At 42.6% G+C, this 15,287-nt stretch overlaps 1 protein-coding gene across 1 annotated transcript in view; it reads right to left on the bottom strand.

Annotated features, from left to right (window-relative positions):
• Nucleotides 1-14,361, bottom strand: part of DPYD (dihydropyrimidine dehydrogenase) — a 329,324-nt gene extending 314,963 nt beyond the window's left edge. The window contains exon 1 of the mRNA XM_063165647.1: nucleotides 14,247-14,361. Within this exon, the coding sequence (XP_063021717.1) occupies nucleotides 14,247-14,285 (39 nt within the window). The 5' untranslated portion in view covers nucleotides 14,286-14,361. The remainder of the gene's footprint in view (nucleotides 1-14,246) is intronic.
• Nucleotides 14,362-15,287: the final 926 nt, after the last annotated feature.

The raw sequence follows: 15,287 nt of genomic DNA, 5'->3' as shown, positions 1-15,287 counted from the left end.
AAGCAATGTTCTGAAAACTTCGTTAAAAGGTGATTTTCAAAATCTAATAAATGAACTTGAAACACAAGGATGAGACTAACAATATACATCCAAAAGATCTAGTACATTCAGTGCTTGAAACAAATGTGAACATTTGTATTTGTTCCAAGAACATGCCAACTATCTATCAGTACTGACTTTCTAAATCTGTTGCAACATGAAGAAGTAACAAGTAAACCTACCTTTTTGCAACTACTGTGCAAAATTCTTACAAAAATTTCAATAGTAACCGTTTAATACAATGGTAAAATGCAAAATTGACAATGGGACTACAGACTTTCTATTAATTTTGTGCATACACCAGAGCATCCTGATCAAAAAGGAAAAAAAGAATTAGCATGTAGAGACAAAATGGAAATGTGAATGATTTGTTAAATGCATCCCATAAGCAGTAAGTATATGGGAAGTCATATTATAAAATATTATTAAATGTCTGATAATTGAAAAAGAAACCAAAACTACACCATATTTTCAAGCAACAAAACTTGACAGCCCCTGTAGGAAAGGCAAAAGCAAACTGTTGCCAGTTTCTCCTTTTTGTTTGAAAATGTCATTGTCTTCTTTTGCAGAAGCACAGAGTGATGCTGACACCTCCAAGCAAAGAAACATGACAGTCTGTAAGTATACAGGGACTCACATGCTATAGATGAGACTGGAACATATATCAGTAATAGGAAATATAGAAAATTCCTTGGAGTTCTTTACTCTTACAATTTTGATTTTCAAATCTTGTTGACATTAAATACTGATGAATGTGTGGGGCAGAAGCAGAGGTGATACTCTTAAAATAAAATAATGAGATAAGGCTCATTATATAATGAGATAATCTAGAAACATGCCAGCAAACATTTGGGTTCTGATTTATTATACTTTTTCTCATGCTTATAGAAAAAACTTACTTTTAAATACTTATTAAAAAGCATTTTATGTAGGAGCATTATTTTCTAATTCTTTTATTTACTAAGCAAAATTACACCTCTGCTGTGAGACCTCTGAACAGGGAAGAACTACTTTTATCATTTGTAAGGTTTTCTAAAATTACAGCAAAATATTTCTCCTATAAACATACTGTAATGATTCTAAGGCTGTGGATTTCAAACTGCATCAAAATCTAAATATTGGACTTTTGAAAAAATAAAATTCCCATTTTGCTGGCAGGTCCAAGTTGTCTTTCTTAGAAGATACAAGACCACAATGCCATCATTCAATTACGATGGAGGTACTAAAATCCATTTGTCTCAGAGCAGCATCCCTTTGTTTGCTGTTTGTTATGAGCAGGAGCACATACTGCAGAGCAACAGGGAGAGCTGTAACAGAAGTAACATTTTTTAGAAACTAAATAAAGGAAAGGCACCCAGATTACTCTTCTGTAAGTACCATCTTCCTGCACCTCCTTGCCTGACAGCTTCAGAAATGTGGATTTAATCTTTACTTCATGGAATCATACAATGGTTTGGGTTGGAAGGGACCTTGAAGCTCCTTGGCACCAACATCTAACCTCATTTGGTTTTAATCTAATTTTTGGGAACATTCTAAGTTCTTTCTAGTTTATACACAGAGACTTAGCTTTCTTTGCTTTTCTGGGTTTAAACTGAATCCTAACACCCTCACATTATAGAATTTCTTCCTAACATCTCATCTAAACTCACTCTTTCAGTTTAAAGCCAATCCACCTTGGCATACCACAACATGTCCTGTAAAAAAAAAAATAGTCCCTCTCCAGCTTTCTTGTAGGCCCTCTTCAGGTACCAGAAGGCTGCTCTAAGGTGTCTCCTGAGCCTTCTCTTCTGAAAACCCAAAATCTCTCAGCCTGTCTTCAGAGGAGAGGTAATCCAGCCCTCTGACCATTTTTCCAGCTCTCCTCTGGACTCACTCTAAAAAGTCCACATCTTCTTTATGCTGGGGACCTCAGAGCTGGGTGCAGTACTCTAAGTGGAGGTGTTAAAAGGGCAGAGTAGAGAGGAAGAATCACCTCCTTTGACCTGCTGGCCACACTTCTTTTCATGCAGCTCAAGATATAGTCGAGCCATGTTGCCAAGTCATGTTGAGCTCTTTTCACTCGACTTCAGGTCAGGTCTTCTTTCAGCTATTGTTTGCTCCCTTTTCCTAAGTCAGGGCCTACATTCACAGGCATGGAAGCTTTGTAAGTAAAGGCAGGTGACTAACTCCAGACTGGAAGCTGCACGCCCAATTAAGCTGCTTCTTACAGCACCTGAGGAGGGGATTCACAGCTGCCAGTACACCAAGCAGGACTCCTTAGATGAGTCTGACTAAACACCAAAGAGACAGGAGGTACACAACCACAAGTTGTTCTCTCTTACCCTCCTGGACTTATACACCAGCCTCTAGGATGATGGCTCTCAGCCTGAAACTCTACCTAAGTTTAAATACTTACCTGTACTCAAATACATGAGTTCCCAGCTTCCATTTGAAATATGGAAAAAACTGGGGAAGTGTCACAAATAATTACAAGAACAGACATTTTTGTAAAATAGTCTAATAATTACTGGAGTCGCCTCTGGAACAAGAAGGCCTCCGTCCCCATGTTCCTGATCGGCCCTGCACAGGATGGAAGGAAAACCTGGATGAGAAGTTGAACTGATTTGCTGTTCAGCTAAGATTACAAAAGCAACTCAGAGAACATAACAAGAATCCTGCTCCAGCACTAAAAGAGTTTTAGACCAACTCTCATGAATTCTTATGTATTTTTCACTAAGGGCTCATTGATTAAGTGCATAAAGAACATTATACTGGGAGTTAAAAACTATCTAACTTTGGTTTTCTGCTAAATACTTCTTGGGGTTCCTAAATCAATTCATCTTATCTCCTCACCCAGTGCCATGATTTAGCAGCATGCACGCTGTTCTGCTTCACTGAAGAACCAGTTCTTATTCTACTGTCTTCCAGAATCTCTCTCTTATCATACCCTATCCTAACAAAAGCGTACTGGCCCTTCAACTTAGTATTGGTTACTGCTGACTACTGACACTTTGCTCACACTATAGATACTTTCAGAAGAGATAACATTTTCATTTTTTTCTGTTCTGTATTCATTTTATTTCTACATTTCATCACCAGCATTCTAGAACAGCTTCTGTTGTGGTTATCTTCTTCGCTTTTTTTTCTCCCAACTCTTTTGTCACTTTCTCACTTCCATCTGTTTTGAAAAGCTATGTTCATGCTTACTAAAATCTTTCGAATTTTGCATTTTCAATTGGAACTGAAAAAAGGGCAATAACAAACACAACTTTAAAACAGAAACAGAGTTAAGTCTGGGAACCACTTTTAATCTCCCATCTTGTGTTCCTGTAGCATACACACACATCCCCACACGAGCGTGCACAAATCTGCACAAGCCTACTTTGTCCCTCAGATGCTGCAGTCTGTTGAAATTAACAGAGAGGTTCATCTTAGCACTGATGAACAGATTTGCTAAGGCTAAAATTAGATCTCGTATTCACCCATATCATATTCCAAAATGTTACACTACACGTGATCCTTTGAGCGCAGATGCTCACACCAATTACTGATAACAATCCATAAGAGTTAGTATACAGACCTAACTGGACACACCAAGAAGGACAGCAGGCTCTAATTTCATCAACAGAAAACCAAGGAAAATCTGGTGCTCATTCCCATTTTTGCCCTGAGCAGTAAATCAGCAGTATTCATAAATACTGATTTAATTTAGAATTAAGAGCTTTCCTTAATATGATGGCTACACTCTATCTCACAAACCCAATTTTTAACCTTAAAATGTGACATAATATGAAAACTGCTGACACAAATAATTGACTGCTTTATTATAAATAGAATACTTGAAGTTATTTTTAAAATGCCTCATAAATCCACATTAAGTCTACTTTATTGATTTTAGAAAAGTTCATTTTATTTTCATAGTCATAGTCCATGATCTGTGCACTTAAGAAAAAACACTTTTTTCAGTTTTAACTGTCATTGAAATATCTTTCATTTCAAAGATATCAAGAAATTATCACTATTCACTTTCAATACAAAGCCTCTTACATTTCAGCTGTCATTTTCAAAAAGTCATACTGAAAATAGTGTTTCTAAGCAGAGTTCAGTTGCAGTGTAATAAGTAATAATTTCATCAATTAGCAGTATTCAGCATCCACTGAGAGTTCTCTCACTATTATTTTATTCATAGAGTCCTTTGTGGAAGTAGCATACTAAAAAGATCCATTTATCCTTCAAGGTTTTTCATAAATGTGTCATACATCTTAGAAAACAATTGGTTATTATTCTCGCTCAATCTAAATAACTATAATAACTTCCAGGTGTAAAACCTCCCTTTATGCTTCCAATCTTCTTTGCTCCCATTATGGGTCGACATTTTTAATAACTTATTCTAACACTTCTACCTACTTTCACAAATGAATTCTGGAGTTTTGCATGGATGCTAGACATGCCTGGATGGAAGGGTAGTCAGTGTATTGTTAAGAGCAGAATAGAGTTGGGTTTCATAGAATGCCCTTCACAATCAGTGAAAACCCAAGCATTTCATAATGAGCAAGATGCTAGTATAGATGCTAACAGTAAAACGGCTGGACAGGAAAATGCTGTGATTATTGAACTCAGCAATAGTCTGCTTTCAGTGCATATTTTATTTCTCCTTCCCTGTAGATCCCTCCACATATTTATTATCATTTTTTTCCTCTCTCAGAAACTCACCCTGCTTTCTGTCCTTTCATCGCAAGAGTGCAAAGGGCTCCCTTCAGAGCACAATATTCTCATTCCTTAATTGACTGACAGAGATGCAACTGGGCAGCACGAGGACATCTCTCAAGGCTGGGCAGACAGCCCTGCACACAGTGCACAGCACAACAAAACATCCCTGCCTTAAGAGACATGCACAGCAGCCTGCTTCATTCTCTCCACATTGGCCAAATGTTTCGTTGACTGAGAAAAACCCAGCCAGGAAAGTTCAATCCAATGGAGGTTCCAATTTAAATAAGGCCTCTCAGGGCACAGTCAACAAAATCACACCAAAAACTAAGGCAAACATGCATCAATATACTAATAAATAAACTAGGTATCACAACCTCTTTGCAAATGGAGTGGAGTCCAATCTCCTAGATAAATGCAAACCTAATGACATTGAATGTGTGAGTAATATTTGAAAGAAGAGTGTCCTTAGGAAGAACACATTAACTAAAATCAAACCTTTATTTTTTCCACCGTCTACAGTCTCAAAGTGGTGTACACAGGTACCTCTATAAAAAAAAAAACCCACACACACCAAGACGACACGTAAATCAGACAGGTTGGCGGCCTGGACACTTTGCTCCTTAATTACATATATAATTGTTTTTGAACCTGAAATTAAAATGTCAGAATGCACCATGATTGCCTTTAACTGATGACTAGCATCCCATCTAAATGGAAATATTTAGATTCATCACCTAGATACCTTTTTAATTTGCTTTCAAATAGAGTCACCAGGCAAGCATGTCTGCCTTCTCCCATTTGCACTGCTGGTGTCAAGTTGAACTGGAAAGGCCAACCATTTCAATGAACTAAAATAAACGTAATTTTAAGGTCAAGTCACTTGTAACACTTCAGGCAGCAAATGTCATACTGAAAATAAAATTGAACCTTGGCTTGAGCAGAGATGAAAGGTTTGGCATTTCAAGGATTTCATTGTGTTTATCACTTTAAATCTACAAATTAAATACCAACATCACATACATTAATATTTATCAGACTAAGAATGCCTTCTGAAATGATATCTTTAAATACTAGAAGCATTATTAAAAACAAAATACTCTTATAGGTGGGCCTACTCTTAATTCAAATGTCTCTGCAAGACCTAAAACCACTTAAAATTTTGCACTGGTTTAGGAAGGCAGCTATGACTACAGTAAGAACCCAGATGTTTCACAGGAAGGTCTAAGTATATAGAGGAAATAAGTGAAATTGCCAAACTCAGACCATAGCATAAGAATCACAGAACCACTAGGTTGGAAGAGACCTTCAAGATCATTGAGTCCCATGCCCTAACAGACCCATGCCCTAACACCTCAACTGAACCATGGCACCGAGTGCCACATCCCATCTTTTTTTAAACACATCCAGGGATGGTGACTCCATCACCTCCCTGGGCAGACCATTACAGTACTTTATCACTCTTTCTGTACAAAACTTTTTCCTAATATCCAACCTGTATTTCCCACATGCTCAACACATGCTGCAAGCTTAGTGTCGTCCACAAACTTACTAATGAAGGATTCAATCCTCTCATCCATGCAATCAATAAAGATATTGAACAGAACTGGCCCCACCACAGACCCCTGAGGAACACCACTGGTGACTGGCTGCCAGCTGGATGCAGCACCATTCACCACCACCCTCTGGCCACACAGCCAGTTCTGAACCCAGCACAGAGTGCTGCTGTCCAAGCCATGGGCTGCCAGCTTTTCCAGGGGTCTGCTGTGGAAAACAGTGTCAAAGGTCTTGCTGAAGTCCAAACAGACAACATCCACAGCCTTCCCTGCATCCACCAGAGAGGTCTCCTGGCCATAAAAGGAGATCACATTGGTCAAACCCAACCTACCTCTCCTGAACCTATGCTGGGTCTGATACCCTGGCCATCCTGTAAGTGCTGGGTGATGACACTCACTATAAACTGTTCCATCACCTTACTGGGCACTGAGGTCAGGCTGACTGCCTTTAATTACCAGGATGATCCTTCCTACCCTTGTTGTGGATGGGTGTCACATTGGCCAGCTTCCAGTCATCTGGAACCTCCCTAGGGAGCCAGGACTGTTGGTAAATGATGGATAGTAGCTTTGCAAGCTCACCTGCCAGCTCCCTCTTCACCCTGGAACGGATCCCATCTAGTCCCATAGATTTATGAACATCCAAGCAGCTCAGCAGTTCTCTGGCTGCCTCCTCCTGGATAACAGGGGCACCATTCTGCTCCCTGACACCATCTACCAGCCCAGGAGGACAGCTGTCCTGAGGACAAGCCAGCACGGAAGGTGTTAAGCACTTCCCCGCCTTCTTATCTGCAGTTCTAAGTTCCCTCCCACAACCAGTAGAGAACAAAGGTTGGCCTCACCTTTTCTTTTGCTATTAATACATTTTTTTAGAATATTTTTTACTATCCTTTATAAAGGTTGCCAAATTAAGTACGAACTGAGCTTTGGCCTCCCTCATTTTTTTCCTACATGCCCTAGCAACACCCTTAAATACTTCCTGAGACACCTGACCCTTCTTCAGAACAAGGATGTTGAAAAAGTAGATTATTTCACTTGTGATTTATGATTTGGATAATATTAAGAAAAAACTCCTTTACATATCTTGATATAAGCACTCCTCAAACTTGCATGCTTTGTCATTTCCTCCTCACTGCATCTTCTATTTTCTCTTGCTAGTGTTGTTTTTTCTACTCCTACTTGAATCTTACATTCTTTGCCCTATGCAATAGCCAAAAAAAAAAAAAAAATGGGGTCTTTATTACAGTTGTAAGAGTCTATGAACAGAAAAAAAGCAATTTAAACTATAGACCTAGTCTGAATCATCTGTTATTCCATAAAAGAATACAACCGGCCAACTGAAAGGCAAAATGTTCTAATTTCAAAAAAGCATTATTATGAGAAGAAAACTGGAGAATTCAGTTCAATTCTCCCACTTACTTCTTTAGCTGCCTTCTTCCCCAATCACAATTTGACCTGGGTTTTTTTAAACATTTATATTTTGAATTATGGCATTGCATACTGCATTATGGAACTGTATGAAAACCAAGAGGACAAAATGCCCCCCAAATTCTGTGTGGCCAATCTCCATTGGCAGGTTTCACAAACTGAGGTTCTGCACATGTAGAGATGCCAGAGATTTATGCTGTGCTGATTTGCAAGAATTCTGCCCTTAGTATAAAAATGACAGCAAATGAAACTGAAAAGACTTTGAAAAACATGCCCACACAAACACCACCCTCTGAGCTTCTGATAAGGCATTTATGGCCAAAGGTTCCTAATCCCAAATGTTTGATTTCTTTGCCAAATCACATCCTTGCCGAAGTCTCATATAAAGGCACAAATCCTGCTCTTCTCAAAGGCGGCAGCACAGGGCAGGGAGCAGAGTGTGTAACACTGTACTGATGAAATAAAAAAAGGAATAGAAATCATATGCTAATAAGAGGAGGGAGGTTGCCAGGCAACCAGGGAGGGAGAGAAAGCAGTTTTTGATTTGAACTCGGTGCTGTCAAAGGGTTAGCATAGCCAGAACAAACAGGACACATTCAATCCAGCTTGTCTGCAGCCACCAGGAATTTCACCTTTTCTCAATATTTTAACTACAAGTGTGCTCCCAGCCCAGTGTCAGTTACTTTTGTGTTCCCTGGGTCATTTTACGGATAGTGGCAAAATGGTACAGGATAGGATGGACAGTAGAATTTTTCGAAGTGTTAATTGGGAAAGCAGCAGCTTGTGTCTTTGGGTAGCACAAACTGCACCACACATGCACACTGGCCAGCAGGATGGAGAGAGTCAAGCAATCTTGGGTCCAAGCAAATGCCAGCCTATCAGACACAGCCACACCCTCTGGGCTGCACTGAAAACTGGGCAAGTCCTGCCCTGCTGCTAAAACTGCACTCTCCCAAATGCATCTCAAATGCCTGCCCTGCAGTGCTGCACTCATGTCACAGCAGATCGGCAAAATCCTGCCTCGTGGATATCAGCTTTCCATATCAGCATGTAGTTACACCTTCTTAAAAGATGTGACACTAAGCAGAGGGAAGAATAAAATTCCAGTTTGGTCTACAACATAAGATCATCACAAAATTCATTTCTGTAACTAAAATAAAATCAATTTCAGTTCCTTCTTGTTTTCAGAGTTGCTAACTGCAGATTAATTGTAAATCTCGGCCATGAGAAGGGTGAGAATAGCAGTTCTTACATGAAAGACCTCAAAAAAGAGTAAAAATTTAAAGGATGGGGGAAAAGGGGAGTTTAATTTGGAAGTAACATTAAAACACAAAGGCTGAAGAAAAATGAAATGCACAGGTTTTGAAAAACGATTTTTTTTCCCGACATAATTATTTGGAGGGCTTGACTGCTACAATCTGGCAGACTATCAACAGTAGAGGCAAGACCATACATAATTCCTTGAGCATCAACAGGATTTGCATATAAAATGTGAAAAGAAAAAATGTTTCACACAGAAGACTTTCCTTCCGACTTGCCAGATCAAATTTTAACCTGATGAGTAAATCACTGTTCAATTCTCTAAGACAGACATGATAATTGTGGTCTATAATCTTCCACAAGGTCTAAGCAATCATGCTATAATTGCTGTTCCACTCAGCTAAGAGTTTATTACAATAAAATCACTAAAACAATGAAAAGGCTTGAGAAATTCATTAAGCAAAAACAGCAAAGTTTTGTTTTCTCACTGACTGCTTGTGAAATGACCCTAGGAAGACACAGCCATCAATCTGGAACAGCCATCTGATCATCACAACAAGCTATAAAGCAGTAGCATAAAAACATTCTACATATTAAAGCTTCATTATGGAACTTCAAAAAACTAACAGGTATTTACAACAGAGAGAGACACTGTAATAAGTGGGGCTTTTAAAATAAAAGTTTAGCCTAGATCAAAGAATGCCAGCTTCAGTTATTTATTCACATGACCTTTGCCTAACAACTTCGTGAACCATGCTGACTAGTAGAGTTCCCTGCTATCTTGCTGGAGGTTTCCTGTTATTTTAGTGTTCTTTATTTTTCAATCCTTGCCCTGCTTCCCACTGTGAGCACACCAAGCCTAGCTCTCAGACATACCTTTCTACCTGCATTTTTTCTACTGTTCTTGTCCATTTGCATTGGGAGAAAAATAAGCCCGACATGTGAAACTTGCCTACCTTGCTGTCCTTGCCCAGACTTAGTAACAGCTACCAAGTATATCCCAGGGAATTAAGAACTGCCACCACTATCAAACCTGCTGCTGAAAACACTATGAAATTTGCAGGCTGTACAATAATGCTCTTTCAAGACTTAGGAGCACTTCCCAAGTGACCCTTTTATGCAGCAGGAGACATGGCACAAGGGACTCTGCTCCCCTGGCTGACTCTGGAACCAGCTGCAGGCCTTGAGTGCAGATGTGCTGTGTGTACCATCAGTGAGCTGCTCAAACAGCCCACAACCTCACCCCACATTCATTAGGACATTCAGACAGCAGTGTACAACTTGCTGCTGGAGGAACTCAAACTCAACAAACACGCTGCCTACTGAGCATTGAAGAACTCCTGGAGCCTCTTGTGTTCTCACTAAGGTCAGCACCCAATGGACACAGTCTGACCCTTAAGAAACAGTTCTCTGAACCCTGAAGTAACACCAAAGAAATATGTGAATTACATAACTTTTGAAATAGAAATACATTATTTAAGAGCCATATACACTTTCTGAAGCTAAATGAAGAGAAAGCATAACATAGTTACAGTTCATTGTTCATTGAACATTGTTCATTGCTCATACAATGTTCACTGCATTTTAAGTGAAAGTGACACAAATTTACCCTGATAATTCTTAGACAATTCCCTGATTGCAATTTCAGAGCATGGCTCTAGCCCTTTGCATCTTTCACTTTATTCTCACAAGTCAAGCACCAGTGTTGGGGTGGAAACGGCTGTGACAGCATTCTAGGTACCCAGCCACTGGTCTAGCAGGAAATTATCCACTCATCAACACCCAATTCCCCTTTAAACCTACACACACGATTCAGAAGGAAGGACAGATCTGTGAAGTGCCAACCTACTGCCTACCTACTGCAAGAACAATACTGCTGTTTCATACTAACTTGTGTTGGGGGGCTGGTTTTCATTTTCTTTGAATGTCTCAGATTTGCGACAACAGTGTGGCAAAGTGTCCCCACTCTGCTGAGAAGAAGCCCCTTCCAAAAAACTGAGACCTACTCTTCTCCCCAGATTGTAGTCTGGGGGTCAAAGAGCTGGAAAGTATCCACAACCCTAACATCACTGAGTAAAGAGGAGAGACTGCAGAGCAACACTGGAATGCAGTCAGGAAAACAGGGTGCAGAGAACAATGCCAAACTATGACATTCAAGATTCTGTTCTATCCATTTAGCAATTCATTAATTCCTGAATACTTGATTTGACAACTTTAATTCTTCAAAGAATCCTGAAGATTGCAATAGGTGTAATTAAATATGGTTTGCACACAGTGATAGTCAGGAATCAGGTGAAACAAAAGAGAAGACAAAAGAATGGAAGACTTTCCTTCCCCGAGTATCATTGGGAAGTTTACATTAAGTCTGTAAACACTCTCTGGAGCTCAAATGTACATTTAACAGTTTCACATTACAAGTCAGAAAGGAAATGCTGCCCTCATAGTGTAGATTTCAAAAGTTCTTGTAAAGATTTAGAGAGATAATAAACAAAAACCCAAGGCAAGTCCTTATACCATAAATCCAAGGTAGGTACTTTCACAAGGAGCTATATTTAAACAAGCTTTCTTTCCTTTTGCTTAGAGTATCAGTGTCCAAGGAATATCAGCAGCACACTTTGATAGTTGACTTTATTTTTAAAAAGGCAATGTTTGGGGTTTGTGGAGTTGCTGGTAGTTGAGGGGAGCGTTGTTGTTTTGTTTTGGTATTTTGGGTGTTATTTTTGTTTTAGTGTTAAAAAAAATCAAATTAGAGAAAAGCATATAAATCAGAACACGCCTAGTCTTCCACAATTTGGAAAGCAGATTTTAGAAAAAACAACTCTCTATGTAATTTATTCATTGTCTTTAGTTAGGTCCAGAGGCTGAAGCTGCTGGCTAAGCCAAGCAAGAGGGACAAGGTTCCTCAGGGCCAGTTTCCTGGAATTTTTCTCTTGAAAATAACTTGGAGAACCATCAGTGATTTTAGCTACTTCTAGCACAGATTCTTGGCTCTTCTTTAACCAATGACATGTTTTTTTATCCAGCCTTAACTATTTAAATACATTGTAAAGTTGCACCAGAACTTAAGAGACCATTTATCATTTATAATGTTTTATTATATGAACTTGAATTTGAGGTACTAACCATTGAGATAAATTTCATTAAATCATTGGTTCAGTTTTTATACTGTAGCCAAGAAAGTGACCAAAATATTCAAGTTGTGCTGCCAGTGCTCACATTGATAGACCCCTCCACCCAACAAACAAATTACTGAAAATATTTATCTACAATGATAGGATTAGCTAGCACTGTCCCTACTTCAAAGACAAAGATAAAACAAATTTTTTTTAAATGTAAATTTTTCCTCCCCCCAAAAAATAAAGTCTTATGCAGAGGGAGGAAAAAAAAAAAAAAAACCACAACAAGTCCACAATGCTGCAATTAGATTATCAGTAATTATTGATATATTCATCTGCGAGACCAACTATACAACAACTAAATTTATTGTAATAGATGGGGGAAGGACAGGACAGTACATTTAGTTAGGAGATTGCGTTGATTTCCTTGCACGTTTAAATGACTGCTGAAAACAAATATACAGTGAGATACTGACCAAAGTTTGTATCTGAAACTGAATAAAGCAAACACCAGCCTTTTAAAAATCCATCAATTCATCTCCTAAACCATGTACTACTGCATACTATTACCAACACAGGATCCTACCATAACACTGTTCTTCGAATCTGAGTAATCAGTATCTAGAAATGCAAAACAATGCTATACAAGGAACATTTTGCATTAAAAAATTAAGAAAAGTTCTCAAAAACCCAAACAACTAAAACCAAAGCTTTGTCATAGAAAAATGAACTTTAACACTTGAAGAAAAATCCAAGACTGGCTGCTCTGAAAACACTGAGCTGGTAAAAGACAGTGCTGATTTCATACCACAGTGTCTCCCTAAATGCCAGGAAGACTTCTGTGATAGTTCATTCCTCCCATCCCTTCCATGCTTCAGTTTTATCAGAGTATCTGTAAGATCATTTCTGGACATTAGTCACGGTTCAAACAGCAGCTCAGCTAGGAAATAGACAAGACACAAAAACTCAACACAAGAACAAATGATAAAATTCAGTCACAACTGACCTAGAGATGTGTTCAAATTTTTGCTGTGCGTATTTGTGTATTATGTCTGGGCCTCAATGAGCTGCAATAGCCCAAACTAAACTTAACATTTTACACCTCAAGGTATACCACAACAAAAAGTTGTGTCAGGCTAGAACAAGACTATCAGTCACAAGTTCGTTTATTATTGCTTTTGTTTTACTAGACTCTTCACAAAGAGCTGAAGTTTACAGCCCATTGTGAGGTTCTGGGAAAAGTGGGAAAATGCTACCTTGAAGGGCAACCTTGCAACCTGGCTAACACCAGCGGGAGCTCAGCACGTGTGCCAGGGCACCAGCCTTGGTCACACCCCACCTCAGCTCCGCCTTCCCAGGGCCACGTCCGGACCCTGCTTCCAGCAGCCAGTGCGACCTGCAGCGAGGAATGTCACGCAAAAACCTCAAGTGCCACAGGTGAGAACGCCTCTTGCAGCGAGGCTGCTAGCCCGGCCCTCCTGCTCAGCCTGCCATGCAATTGTTTTGGTCCGAGCAGACCGGGTGCAGTCCGTGAGCGCAGCTTGACCCGTGGCAGGACAGCGATGAGCCGGGTCTCGCACAGCTCCTCCGGCCCACAGGCGGCCACGGGACGCTGAGCCCGAGGCCATCGGCCACGGACCTTGAGACCGTCCAGGACTCTCAGGTCACGGCCCCCGAGCAGCCCCGCCCCTCAGGAACCATGCCAGAGCCGGGAGCCCGACCTCCCCCGGAGACGGGGCTCGGTCACATCCTGCCCTCGAGTTCACCGGGCAGTGACAGGGCCGGCGGGCAGAGGGGAGGCGGCGGGCGCCGCCCCCTCACGCCCCCCGGCCAGGCGCCGGCCGCGCTCACCGTGCCAAGGACGGGGGCAGGGGCACGGCTGGAGCGGTGCGCCCGGCGCTGCCCCGACAGCCCCTGCCCGCCAGGGCTGCGCCTGCCCGGGCGGCAGGACAGCCCCAGGGGCCGGTTCCCAGGCCCGTCCTTACGGCACGGCACAGCGTGGCACAGCACGGAAAGGGGCGGCGGGACGAGGCTCCGGGCACCGCCGGCAGGCAGCGGCGAGGCACTTCCTAACGCCGCCAAACTTTATCGGGCGCCGGCGCCGCCGGACACAGCCCCCTCCCCGCTAATGAGAGCCGCACGTCCCGGCAGGGCGAGTGGGTACCTCAATGTCCACCGGGTCCCGGCTCAGCACACGAGCCATGGTGTCCGCACCGCCTTCCCCCAGCTCCCCGCAGTCCCGGAGTGGAAGGGAGCGGAGAGCGGGAAGAGGCGGAGCCGGCAGCCCGGGCAGCAACGCCCAGGTGGGCGGGCGCCCCCGCGCCGGGCCGGGCCGGGGCCGCCCCGCCGGGCCGGGCAGGTGTCCCGCGGGGCGGCGGCGCTGCGAGCCCCGGGCCTGCGGCAGCGGCCACCGAGCGGCGGGCACGTGGCGAGGACGCGGCTCGGCAGCAGCGCTGCTCGGGGCTCCCCACACACCGCCCCGCCGGGAACGGCCCGGGGCCGCGCCCCGCCGCTGCGCCCTCCTCACGGTCCCTGTGCCTCGCCCCATGTGCGCACCCGGCCCCCGGGGCCCTGCCTCTCTCATCCCTGGTGGTGGACGAGAAACTGCGCGGGGAGGACCAAACGGCGCCCTGGCTGTGTTTATCCACTCATGACAATCCCACAGGAGCAGCCTGCACGCCGCGGCTGAAGCCAGCCCCGCTGCGCCTGGGGTCGCCCTCCTGCCCAGCAAAGAGCGGTGACCCTTCCCAGCTTTACACCTTCCCAGCAGCACCGGCCTGGGCTGTCCCTGGACCTTCACCCTTGTCCCCGCAGGGACAGCGAGCCTTCCCGCCCCCTTGGGAGACTCCCCTCACAGAATCCATCCAGCAGGTGGGAGTGGTGCGCGAAGGCCAGGTCGCAGCCTACCAAACATTGCAATTGTTTAACACTAGAAACACAATATTTACGGTATCACGGAAACAAACATTTTCGCTGCAACAGGCCTAAAAAGAAAGCAAATATTCTCCACTTCGGGAAGCAACAACACCCAAACCAACTAGCCAACCAACCACTGTAACGTCTGTTTCTACAGTGCACTTTCATTTAGCCCCATCTATGATTGCTCAAAAGAAGAGCACATTTATCCCCGTTTCACAAGGATAGAGGAGTTGAAAACTAATATTTTATTTTTTCCAATGTGCATGCCAAGCGGCTTCCTGGGTTC

Source organism: Melospiza melodia, chromosome 11, assembly GCF_035770615.1.
Source record: "Melospiza melodia melodia isolate bMelMel2 chromosome 11, bMelMel2.pri, whole genome shotgun sequence".
NCBI lineage: Eukaryota > Metazoa > Chordata > Aves > Passeriformes > Passerellidae > Melospiza > Melospiza melodia.
The sequence above is the reverse complement of the archived record's forward strand: the minus strand, read 5'-3'. Positions and strand labels throughout refer to the sequence as shown.